Genomic DNA, 13,575 nt, shown 5'->3' on the forward strand with positions numbered 1-13,575 from the left:
TATAACTGATTTTTTTTTTTTAAATAACACAGCATGGTGAAATGAATAGGATGGCTTCCCATCCTCAGATTCTTGATTGGTAGTTCCGAATATTCACGGTGTACGATAACCCATACTCTCGCCCCACTCATCAGGATGACGTACTTTTTAACATTCAGTAGGTTGAAGTGCAGGGTATGATTTAATATTACTCTTACTCATGGTACCTAAAAAAAAAAAGCAAATGGTAGAGCAGCAGTTGGGTAACAGGATAAAAAATGGGGGGTGGGAGGGTGGAGTGGGGGTGGTGAACATCCATAAAGGATCTTTTCTCTCTGTTTCTCAAAAATGTGTAAGCATCTACTTCTAACTGACAGGGAACAGATGACAGAAATGTAAATAAAAACACCTAGAAAGAGGAGGTCATAGTTTATGAGAAAGAAGTCACGTATGAAATAGGAGAGACTACTTCCCACAAAGCCTTTGAGGAAGACAAAGGCAAGAAAGGGTACTAGTTTAACAGAACCCATTCCCTTATAAAAGGAATCTGTAGAATATAAGTAAGGAAAGTGGTATTAAATAGCAGAGCTTAATTAATACATTGTTAATTAATTGTAAATAAGGTGGTCTTGTGGTATCTTGCCCGGTCCAATTAAAAAATCAGGAATACCCTAACACAGAGTATAAAAAAAAAGTAAAGTCACTCAATAAAAATTATTCTTTGCTTTTATTTTTGTGAGAGGGATAAAGGGAGGAAAAGAATTGGATCAGCCTGTCACTAGGATCCTTGACTAACCCATACTGCCACTCATCATCACCATTCTGCAATAGCAGCATAAAATGTAACCCTCCTAAAGTCACATCTCCCAATAGCTCCAGAAGACCCTCAATTGGAGAATTCCTTGGCTACAGGGGGTAAAAATACAAATTTTAGGGTATATAGGGAATTTGTATGGCCTCCAAGTTAAAAGCCTGTTTCTCTAGAGGGAAGTAGTTCAAAAGTATAATCCTTGCTTAGAGAAAAGAAAATTGAATTAGTCTTAAGTGCAATTCTAAGGCAGCCATTATTAGTTCTAGCACAAAGGTTTGCACTATCTGGTCTGCCTCAGATTATACTGCAGTGTCTCATCAGATTACTTTCCTTACTACTTTTTAATTATCTTAATAATATTTCCCATGAAAGTACTTTCCCCTGATGGGCCACCAACAAACCTAGAAAAAGGAAAGAACTGCTCTCTTTCACACAAGAATGAAAGGCACTTCAGTCACATTTTACTGGTTTTTGAAATATCCATTTTTAACTATAATCCAGCGGGATAGTAAATAAGTATAATAAATACAAACTTCATTGCTAAATTTACTGCAGATAGTGAACAATATAGCAATACGACTTCATAGCCTACTGCCAAATAACTGACTTCAACCAACTTATGTCCAGCACTGTTAAAAGTTCTAAGATGCTTACTTTAATTTCAACTTGCTCTTCCATTTCTTTAGTTTTTATTGTAGTGTATTCCTTTTCAAGCCTAAGAAGGAAAAATAAAGAGTGAAAAGTGTGTTTTCATTCAACAGTAGTTACTAAATTATGAATTTGAAAAATAATATACAGTAAAACCTGTGAAAGCCAGAACCTATGTAAGGCAGAAATCTGTCAGAGAAGAAAAACTCATATATTTTCAACCAATAGAGAACAACAGAAAAGCAGTAAGACTGCACCCTGTCAAGCAAAACCTAGTCTCACTGAGTTCTAGCACTCACAGATTTCAATGTATTAACACAAAAAAAATTACAGTTTCTTTAAGTTCCCCAACTTTTGAGATATTCATTATGAGAAATAGCATGTGAAGAAAGAGTTACAAGAGTTCTTATAAAAAATCACTTTGGAAATGACAAAAATAAGAACCACAGATAAGTTTAGAATTGAAATACATAAGGCACCACACACAGGACTGAGCTTACAGATTCTATTCAGCCCTGGACTTACAAAAGACCTATCTATCCTTCCCCCTCAAGTTAAAATACATCTGTACAGTTCAACCAGCTCTTATCCAAAAATCCTGTACTAAAGTCAACTTGAAAAAGTGTGTAATAGAGGAGAAGGAACAACTCTTCCTTACAGAAGAGCTCCAATTAATAAACATAGAAAACCAAACCCACTGCCAATGAGTCGATTCCAACCCACAGCGACCCTCATAGGGTTTCCAAAGCGGTAATCTTTACAGAAGCAGACTACCTCATCTTTCTGCCATGGAACTGCTGGTAGGTTCAAATGACCAATCTTTTGGTTAGCGGCCTAATGTCTTAACTACAATGCTACCAGAGTGCCTTAATAAACTAAGAAGGAATAAAGTTAATAGAAAAATCACCATTAGAATTCCACAATAATAACTGCTGCAGGCAAATACCACCAATGCATGCTAATATTAGTGGGCCAAAGTTTAAGTATAGCCTCAAAGTATATCTCTCAAAATATCTAATAGTTACAAAGGGAAATATAGTAAGTTTATAGCACACAATCCTGACAGAAAACCCCTGAGCCAACTGATAAAGGTTAACATCACTGGTACTGACATCACGGACCCCCTATTATGATGACATAACCTCTTCAGTATCCTTCCCAATAATCCATAACTTCAATCTAATCAAAAGAAATATCAAACAGATCCAAATTGAAAGATATTCCACAAAATAACTGACCAGTTCTCTTCAGAAGTGTCGAGGTCATGAAACACAAGAAAAGGCTGAAGAACTGTCACAGAATGGAGGAATAAGGAGCCACAGCAAATAAATGAATGTCCTATTTCTGCAATTCTACTGTAAGTCTAAAACAAAACTAAAAGCCCCATTGCTGTCGAGTCAATTCCAACTCATGGCAAGCCATGTGGTACAGGGTAGAACAGATATGAAAATCTACGGTTTTCAGCTATGAAAACCTATGGTTTTCTTGGCTACAGTCTGGGAAGTAGGTTACCAAGCCTTTCTCGCAGAGTCACTGTTGTTGTTAGGTGCCGTCATGTGGCTCTGACTCATAGCAACCCTATGAACAACAGAATGAAAACACTGCCTGGTCCTTGCCATACCTGAGCCCACTGTCGCAGCCACTGTGTCAATCCATCTTGTTGAAGGCCTTCCCCTTTATCACTGACCCTCCACTTTACTAAGCATGATATCCTTCTCCAGAGAATACTCCCTTCTGACAATATGACCAAAGTAGATGAGATGAAGTCTGGTCATTCTTGCTTCCGAGGAGCTTTGCAGCTGCATTTCTTCCAGGACAGATTTATCCATTCTTCTGGCAGCCCCTGGTACTTTCAGTATTCTTCATCAACACCACAACTCAAAAGCATCAACTCTTCTTTGGTCTTTATTCATTGTCCATCTTTCACATGCTATGAGGCAGAAAATACCATTGTTTGGGTCAGGCACACCTTAGTCTTCAAAGAAACATCTTTTCTCTTCTGCACTTTAAAGAGGTCTATGCAGTAGATTTTGCCTATGACAATACATTGTCTGATTTTTTGACTGCTGCTTCCATTTGGTGTTGATTGTAGAAGCAAGTAATATAAAATTCTTGACAACTTCAATCTTTTCTCCATTTATTGTGATGCTGCTTATTGGTCCAGTTGTGAGGATTTTGTTTTCTTTATGTTGAGGCATAATCCATACTGTAGACTGTAGTCTTTAACCTTCATCAGTAAGTACTTCATGTCATCTTCACTTTCAGCAAGTAAGGTTGTATCATCTGCATATCGCAGGGTGTTAATGAGTCTTCCTCCAATTCTGATGTCGCATTCTTCTTCAGATAGTCCAGCTTCTCAGGTTATCTGCTCAGCATACAGACTGAATAAGTGTGGTGAAAGAACACAACTCTGATGCACTCCCTCCATGATTTTGAACCATGCAGTATCCCTTTGTTCTGAGTGTGTTCAAACCAACAACCTTTCAATTATCAAGCACAAACTACTTTCAACACCAAAAGACCCAAACTATCCGTAAGAAAAAGTTTGCAGGTGACACAAAAATTAGTACCACCATATTATCTTAATATTTTGCTCTCGATCAAGAACATTAATACCAAGTTTATTCCAAATATCCACCAGATCAGAGTCCAAGTAAGTTTTAGCTACTTTCAAAGCTCAAATTCTTCCACTAAGGCCCAAAATTTGTTATTACATACTTTTTCAGACATTATAAATACTTTAAAAATACGCATGTCCCTTGGAGACAACAGAGTATCATACTATACAAAGAAGCAAGATAAAGCAGGAGAAATAAGGGACCAGGATACAGACCCAGAACACATCCCTGAGGAAGCAGCAGCACTGGAACTTCCTGATAACAAATTCAAAAGAATTATATTTAGGTATCTTCAAAGGATTGAGAGACAGATCAAGGAAAACACAGAGAAAACCCTAGAAGAATTTCAAAAGAAAATGTAAGAACAAAATGACAAAATAAATGAAAAATTAGAAATGATTCAAAATCTACACATAGAAATCCAGAAGATTAATACTAAATTGTCAGAAATAGATAACACATTGAAAGGGCAACAGAGTAGAATTGATGCAATGGAAGACAGAATTAATGAGATTGAAGACAAGTACTTGAATACTTCTTTGGAAAGGGATCAATTCTAAAAAAGATCAAAACAAAATGAAGAAAGCCTATGGTTCATGTGGAATACCATCAAAAGGAATAACCTAAGTATCATTGGAATTCCAGAACAGGAAGAGACAAATAAAACCACTGAGAAAACTGTCCAAGATTTGTTGGAAGAGAACTTCCCTGATATGATGAAAGATGAGAATATATCCATTCAGGAAGTCAAACGAACCCCAAACAGGATAAACCCCAAAAGAAAATCACCAAGACATATCTTCATTAAACTCACCAAAACCAAAGACAAAGAAAGAATCATGAGAGAAACACAGGAAAAACAAAAAGTTACCTACAATGGGCAACCAGTAAGACTAAGCTCGGATTTCTCGGCAGAAACCACGCAGGCAAGAAGACGATGGTATAGTATAAATAAAACCCTGAAAGAGAAAAATTCCCAACCCAGAATTCTGTACCCAGCAAAATTGTTAAATTTGTTAAAACCAGACCAACCTCACAAGAGATGCTAAAGGGAGTCCTTTGGACAGAGAACTAATAGTCAACAACAACTGACCATTAACACACAGAAGAAACTAACCCAGCTATGGAAGTATCCAAAGTAATAAGCCTATAAGATTGTAAAGAGGGAATGAGAGACATCAGCTGAAAAATGAGGACAACTACAAACCAAAAAGAGGGGAAAAATTATGTTGTTATAGAACTTCTAGATGGTTGGGATGTCAAGACAACTACAAGATAGAAACGACTGTTCTAAACTTGGAAAGAAAACTATAAATCATAGGGTAACCTCAAAGAAAAATGATAAACCTTCACATCAAAATAAAAAAGAGGACCAGCACATATTTAGCAAATACTAAAACAATAGCAAGAAAGGAAGTGATACACAATTCATAAACAAAATGAGCTCAGCACAGAAAATTATATGGAACAAAGAAATCAACACCACAAAAAAACACTTCACAAAAATGACAGCAACAAATTCATATTTGCCAATAATTATGTATCTGGCAGGGACTTATCTCTAAGATTTATAGAAAACTCCAATGCCTCAATACCAAAGGACTTAACAATCCAATTGAAAAATGGGCAGAAGACATGAATAGACCTTCACCAAGGAGGATATTCAGGTGGCCAGCTAATACATGAAGAGATGCTCACAATCATTGGCCATCAGAGAGATGCATATCAAAACAACCATGAGATACCGTCTCACCCCAGCACTGATAGCAAACTTCAACAAGACAGAAAATAACAAATGCTGATGGGGAGGTGGAGAGACTGGGACTCTAATATACTGCTGGTGGGACTGTGATATGATACAAGCACTGTGAAAAGCAATATAACAATTCCTTAGAAAGCTGGAATTGGAGATACCATTGACCCAGCAATCTCATTACTAGGTATATATACTAGAGAAGAGCCAGGACAGGAAGAGATATATGCACACCCATGTTCATTGTAGCACTATTTACAATAGTAAAAAGATGGAAACAACCTACGTGCCCATCAGTGGAAGAGTGGATGACCAAACTATGGTATGTATACATAATGGGATGCTATGCAGCACTAAAGAATAATGTAGAGTTTGCAAAACACTGCATAATATGGATGAACTTGGAGGACATTATGCTGAGTGAAATAAGTCAGTCACAGAAAGACAACCATAGTATTAGTTCGTTGCTGTGGAAGATCAAGGAAAGGTTTATATATGGAGAGAAACTTTCTTTGCTGATTGCCAGGGGTGGGAGGGAACACTGCAAAAAAAAACAAAACAAAAACCCATAGACCCATGTCACTTTCGTTTTGTATATTTCACTGTACATAAATTATATTTCAATAAAACACATTAAAAAAATACACGTCTCATTTAACTCATAGAAAAATAATACATGTTGCTATGAAACTTGTCTAAGGTCAAATCCTGTCTCCCACTATGGTATATCTAAAAGAATATAACATACAAAGACTCCAAAGAGTTGCAAAAAGTTTTCAACAACACCTGTACTGTTGAAGTAAATTTACAGCCTTCTCAAATGACTACCTTGACGTAGTCATCTTGTGGTATATTACATGATAAATGTCACCATCACTTATTTGTGTACCTAAAACAAAACAGTAGGAGTCATCATTTGATCACTGCCTTCCAATTCAGTCACCAAACACGTTCAATTCAATCTCCTTAACACAGCTCTAATCCACTGGCAAATCTACCAAAAATGAACAATCTGAACCTAATGGTGAGGAAATCTCAGAAAATCCAAACTGCAGGATTTTTCTACAAAATAGTTGGTCTTTATTCTTCAAGTTAAAAAAAAAAAAAAAAAGACAAACTGTTCAGATTAAAGGAGACCAAAACCAAACTGACAGCACAATTAAATGCAATACATAATCCCGGACTGGATCATGAACCAGGGGGATAATACTATAAAAGATATTATTAGGAAAAATAATGAAATGTGAATATAGCTGTAGATTAGATAAAAGTATTTTATCTGTGATAATCTCCTTATTTTGACTTCTACTGTGCTTATGTTTCTGTTTTTGTTTTTTTAAAGATGTCTTTGTCTTAAGAAACACATATTCAAGTATTTGAGGATAAACGGAGCAATGTCTCCAACTTACTCTAAAATGATTCCCAAAACACATGTGGTTATGTATTTTATTTATACACGCACACACATACACACAAACATCATTATTTATATATATGAGGACAGAGAATAATAAAGCAAATGGGGCAAAATGAAAACAATTGGGGATCTGGGTAAAAGGTATATGAGAGTCACTTATACTATATTTGAAGCTTTTTAATAACTTTAAAAGCACAGTAAAATAGAAACTTTTAAAAAGTCAAAAGCTAAGATCGATCTCTTCCAACTTGCATGTCTTCATGGAAACTCTGAGCCCATGTACATGTTAGTCTTCTACCTAAAATGCCTTCCTTCTTTTCACCTGGCCAACTGCTACTTACCCTTCTAGACAGCAAAAAGAATGTAACTTTTAAAATCAAATCACTTCACTTTTCTCAAAACTCTCTAATGGTTTTCCATTAGACATAGAATAATGTCTGGCCTATGCCTATGGCAATGTTACAAATGTTCTCCATCTGTGTGGCTGAAAAGACATGCCACTAGCCATATGTGACTACTGAGCACTTGAAATGTGTCTTGTGTCACTGAGAAGTTAATTTAATTTAAAAAGTCATATAGGGCCAGTAGTTACCATACTAGACAGCACAGCTTTAAACACCTCTAACTCACTACCACATCTCTGACCTCACTGCCCACGACCTCCTATTTGTCTATGTGCCTAAGGCACTTACTTGACTGCTAACCAGAAGGCTGGCAGTTCAAAGCCACCAGCCACTCCTCGGAAGGAAGGCTGGGCAATCTACTTCCATAGTGATACTGCCTCGGAAACCCAAGGAGGGATTGCTATGAGTCAGGTCTAACTTGATGGCACATAACAAGAACAACATTCCAGCCACACTGGCTTTTGTGCTGTTCCTTGAACATACCAGTCACATTCTTCTCTCAGCCTTTATGCCTACTATTCACTGAGCATGGAATACACTTTTCCCGATAATCACATTGCTTCCTCCCTAGTCCTTCAGGTGTCTGCTAAAATAGTAACTTAGCAGCAAGATATTCTGACTGCCCTATCTGAAAACAGCACTCCATCACTCTGTTCCTTCATCCTGCTTTATTTTTCCTTCTGGCACTCTCACCTGAGACATTACACACTAGACACATTCTGTCAGTCTTCTGTACTGCTGTTAAGTTGTGTTGTAGCCATCATTCAACACCAGGAACTACTATAAACAGTACTTATTGTATAGGGACTGTTCTATATTAAGTACTCCATAGGTCTATCAATACTATACTCAGGTGTCATCTCATTTAGAAAAACAATGTTAATTTTCATTCTCCTATGCTATCCTCCTATGCTACCATGTTAGTGGACTTGAAATTTTTCTGTTCACATACTCACTAAAAGAATGCCTCTTAATGAGAGAAGAGATGCTTGATAAAATGTCTAAGAATCCAAAGGAATTGTCTGGGGCACAGGGAGGGTATAGTCACAGGGACGGGAAGGGAGGAGAGTTTCTTATGGTCAGGGATGGTAATGAGGGCGTAAAAAAAAGAATGCCTCCTCTTAACAATTTTAAAGAAATGTTTGTTTGTTTGTTTTTTCCCTACCTGAAATGTATTTAGTTACAAAGCATATATAATTTATGTGTGGTTTAGAATTTTTGCACTGAAACTTTATAGAGACTGATCTCACTTAATGTATGGAAACATCTACTTTATAACCTAATTGGCAAAGCCAATCATTTTTAAGCTAATGATTCTAAGAATATTTACATTGTCATTAAAATCTGTCCTCATTTTTCAAGTCAAATAAACATGTTAATACCTGACCCCATGATCACCATTCTACCATCTCTTAATTCTAACTTTGAGAAGGATAAGGCAGGCTTGCCAAGTGTTTTTCAGCAGTATGAAGTAAGGAGCTACTCTTTTTGATTTTGATTTTTCTTGCTTTGCTCTCTCAGGGGACATTCCCTCAGGAGCAATTCATTCTGGAATTGTCCCTTTTGTTTGGTGCCTAAGAGTTTTCCATCCCTCAAAGTAATGTATCACAGTAAGATTTGGAGTGAATGACAAGTCTGTCTTTCTTTTATAGTGAGAGAAGAGAACTTGTGAAAGAAAAGATAAAAAAGAGAAACAAAACATCTCTATCATTGAATGTCATGGCAGATAAACTGTAGGAAAGAATATAGATTAAAACTGAAATCTAGTTACTATGCTCTAGAATATTTTCCTGATTTCCAGCAGGCTGTGTATACCAGTTTAAAGACATATAGATTAGGTATCTCTCTTAGATGTTACATTAATAACCCGTGGTATTAGCATTTACCAGACTATAATAAGCTATTTACTTCTCTGTTCTGCAACCCTCCAATCCATAAGAACCTCAAATTTTCTTCAAAGCCTGGTTCAAGATGCAGTTTGCTACATATCCCAAGTGTGGCATGGAGGAAATGGATGAGACTTATCTTTTAATAGTGAAAAATTATTACCGTCCAGCATATACATAAACAAGTACTACTCAACAAGTAGTAGTCAATGTAGCAAATAGACAACATAATAGAAAATGGAGAGAAAAAACAGGAAACACTCAAGGCCAATAAACATAAGTTGTACCATTTTACATTCCCACCAGCAATGGATTGTTGTTGTTGTTGTTTGCCGTCGAGTCGGCCCCGACTCATAGCGACCCCTCCTTGGGTTTCCGAGGCAGTATCACTATGGAAGTAGGATTGCCCAACCTTCCTTCCGAGGAGTGGCTGGTGGGTTTGAACCACCAGCCTTCTGGTGAGCAGTCAAGTGCCTTAGCCACTATGCTACCAGAGCTCCCAATGGATAAGGTTTCCAATTTTTTCATAGCCTCATCAACACTTGTTATTTTCCATTTTTCTGATAAGCCATACGAGTGGGGGTGAAATGGTATCTCACTGAGTTCTGATTTGCATTTCCCTAATGACAAACGACACTGAGCATCTTTTCATGTGTCTATTGGCTATTTGTATGTTTTCTTTGGTGAAATATCTACTCAAGTCTCTTGTCCATTTTTTGATTGAGTTGCTGCCTTTCTGCTGTTGAGTTATAGGAATTCTTTATATATATCCTGAATATTTAACCCTTATCAGGTATCTAGTTCCCCAAAATTTTCTCCCATTCTAAAGATTGTATCTTCACTTTTTTATAAAGTCTTTTGATGAACAGAAGTTAATCTATTTTGTAATTTATTGCTAGTGTGAAGATTCCATTGTTGGAAACTAGGTCCCAAAGTATTGCTTCTATGTTTTGAGAGTCTCATGGTTTCAGCAACAGTTGTGGGTGGTGATTGCACAACATGGTTCTTGATCCATTTTGAGTTAATTTTTATATCTGGTATGAAGAATGGTCCAATTTCATTCTATTGCCATTTGTGGAGAGCCATTTGTATTAGCATCAGTTACTGAAGAGACTATTCTTCCCCACTGGATGGATACAGCACCCTTGCCAAAAATCAATTGCCCATATATGTTGTTGCTGTTATGTGCCGTCGAGTCGGACCTGACTCATAGCGACCCCTCCTTGGGTTTCCAAGGCAGTATCACTACAGAAGTAGATTGCCCCATCTTCCTTCCAAGGAGTGGTTGGTGGGTTTGAACTGCCAGCCTTCTGGTTAGCAGTCAAGTGCCTTAGCCACTATGCTACCAGAGCTCCCTGGCCATATATAAATGGGTCTATTTCCGGACTCTCAATTCTATTCCATTCATTTATACATCTATTGTTATAGCAGTATCACACTATTTAGATTACTGTAGCTTGATAATACTTACTTTTTCATTTTTTTTGAGTTGTATTTGACTTGGTAAGCTGCCTGGATTAATTTGTCTGTACCACCATCAAACTGATGTGGAATGACCTTCTGAAAGTGCTAAGATACAATAAAAAAAAGCATAAAAAATATTTAGAGCCTATTATTATTAACTGATTAATAGTGAAAACTAAAGACATTCAAGAAATAATGTACTCACTCTGCTTTATGGAAAATCAATTTTCTCTGTAAACTTTCACGCATATTACAATTAAAAAAAGAAAGAAATCATGAACTGACTTACCTGCAACATCCCTTCCATGTCAAGTTGCATTAGTTCTGCCTGATTCATTTGAAGAAGTGCTAATCCAACTCGAAACACTATTTCTAAACCCTGAGGAAACAAATTATAAAAGCAGTATTTATCTTATTCTTCATCAACAAGAACTGACCATTCAAAATAATATCAAGGTAAACATTGAGGGATCTCAACTAGAGATCGGCAAGTATCTTCTGGGAAGAGTCAGAGAATAAATACCTTAGGTTTTGTGGGCCATACAGTATCTGTAACAACTACTCAAGTCAGCTGTTAAAGCCCAAAAGCAGACGCAGAAAACACATACATGAATGGAAGTGCCTCTATTCTAAGAAAACTTTATTTACATATCAGGCAGCAGGACAGATTCGGCACGCAAACTGCAGTCTGCCAACTCCTATCTAAACTCATCCAACTAGGTAATACAAATTAATCACCCTGAGATATAATTAATAAGAATTAATGTGGGTTCAGAGAATAGAGATAAAGGTCACTACTCTGTGCTACTGATCAGTAAAAGGACAACCTAGAATGCATTCAGAAATAAATGAAACTCAATTTTACTAACTTGGGTATTATACATCTTGACTTAAATAACAACAGATGCACTACTACAACAAATTTTACCTTTCACTAACTCTCACTGTATCAATCAGGAGGTAATACAGAGGTTTGATTAAAAGTGTAGGTACCAGAATTTGACTGCCTATATTTCAATCCTGGTTATCTACTATACCATTTATGTGCTGTGTATTCACAAACTACTAACCTATCTCTAAGCCTCAGTAGTTTCCTCATCTGTCATCTATCAAATGTGGATAATAACAGTATCTACCTGATAGGGCTCTTACAAGCATTAAATGAAATTACCCAGGTAAGCAGCTTAACGTGTGACATAAGCTCTCTTCATATTTTCCTCATTGTCTTGCTCTAATTAACCCAATGATTCATTTCCTCAGCTAGTACTACTACTTTACCCATTGTTATTGTTCACAGATGCTGCTGAGTTGATTCCAACTTATGGTGAGCCCATATGTCAGAGGAGAACTGCTCCATAAGGTTTTCAAGGCTGTGACACTTTAGAAGCAGATCACCAGGCCTGTCTTCCAAAGTACTAATGGGTACAAACTTTCAACTAGTAGTTAGTTGAGTGCTTAATCATCTATGCCACCCAGGAACTCCTAGTATACCCATTAGCTTACCTCAGACATAAAGATATCAAATATTCTTGTTGCAATTGGTAGTGGAAAAGTTGTAAGAAAGATAGTCAGAAACCAGGATGATGCATACATTGAGGTATGAAAACTCTGAGACTGGAAGTGTACAAATAGCTCCGGAAGTTGCTCCTAAAGAAAAGAAAATAATTAGTTAAAAATTGATCTTTTTAAATCAGATTGTTGAATATACACTAGATTAGCCTATTCCAGACACAAAGAATGGGCATCGCATGGAAAAGTAAGATGTAGAAATTTATATATTCAGAATAGTGGTTACTATCAGGAAGGGAGGAAAGGGGAAAGGATGTAGAGGTAGAAATTTGGCTGCACCTATAAAATTTAATTTATTAATAAAAAGAAAAGTTGAAACAAATAAAAATTTTACATTTGTTTAACTTTGTTAGTTGGTAGCTGGTGTCTGTAATTCTCTGTCCTGTCTTAAACTATAATATTTCACAAGTTTTATTAAAAAAGAGAAGAAATGCTACGTTGAAATACTTGCATGTGCTAGTTACCATTAATCACCTATCCTTTCCCTCTTACTTTCTCACTTAAAAACAGATGTTTCAGCAACTCTAGTACTTCAAAACATAAAAAAAACAAATTAACTGAAAATGTAACATCAAGAGAGTTTAAGGATGATAGGTCCATATCAACAGAAGAATGGATAACGAAACTATGGTACATATACACAATGGAATACTACACAACACTAAAGAATAATGTAGAATCTGCAAAACACTGCATAACATGGATGAACTTGGAGGACATTATGCTGAGTGAAATAAGTCAATCACAGAAGGACAAATATAGTAGCAAGGCAAGGCAACCATTGCCGTGGAGTCGGACCCGACTCATAGCGACCCCTCCTTGGGTTGGCAAGGCAGTATCACTACAGAAGTAGATTGCCCAACCTTCCTTCCAAGGAGTGGCTGGTGGGTTTGAACCACCAGCCTTCTGGTTGGCAGTCAAATGCCTTAGGCGCTACGCTACCAGAGCTCCTGACAAATATAGTGTTAGTTCATCATTGTACAAAGTCAATGAAAGGAAACTTTCTTTGTTGGTTACCAGGAGTGG

General features: G+C 36.8%; 1 protein-coding gene across 1 annotated transcript in view; it reads right to left on the reverse strand.

Annotated features, from left to right (window-relative positions):
* The window catches only part of EVI5 (ecotropic viral integration site 5), a 300,060-nt gene that overhangs the window by 224,435 nt on the left and 62,050 nt on the right, over positions 1-13,575 (reverse strand). Inside the window, exons 6-9 of the mRNA XM_042780297.1 lie at positions 12,484-12,627; positions 11,270-11,359; positions 10,988-11,085; positions 1,445-1,505 (exon numbers count right to left, since the gene is read on the reverse strand). Coding sequence (XP_042636231.1) covers positions 1,445-1,505; positions 10,988-11,085; positions 11,270-11,359; positions 12,484-12,627 — 393 coding nt within the window. The remainder of the gene's footprint in view (positions 1-1,444; positions 1,506-10,987; positions 11,086-11,269; positions 11,360-12,483; positions 12,628-13,575) is intronic.

This window comes from Orycteropus afer, unplaced genomic scaffold (genome assembly GCF_000298275.1).
Source record: "Orycteropus afer afer isolate SDZICR_OR568_19922 unplaced genomic scaffold, OryAfe1.0 scaffold00033, whole genome shotgun sequence".
In the NCBI taxonomy this organism is placed as follows: domain Eukaryota; kingdom Metazoa; phylum Chordata; class Mammalia; order Tubulidentata; family Orycteropodidae; genus Orycteropus; species Orycteropus afer.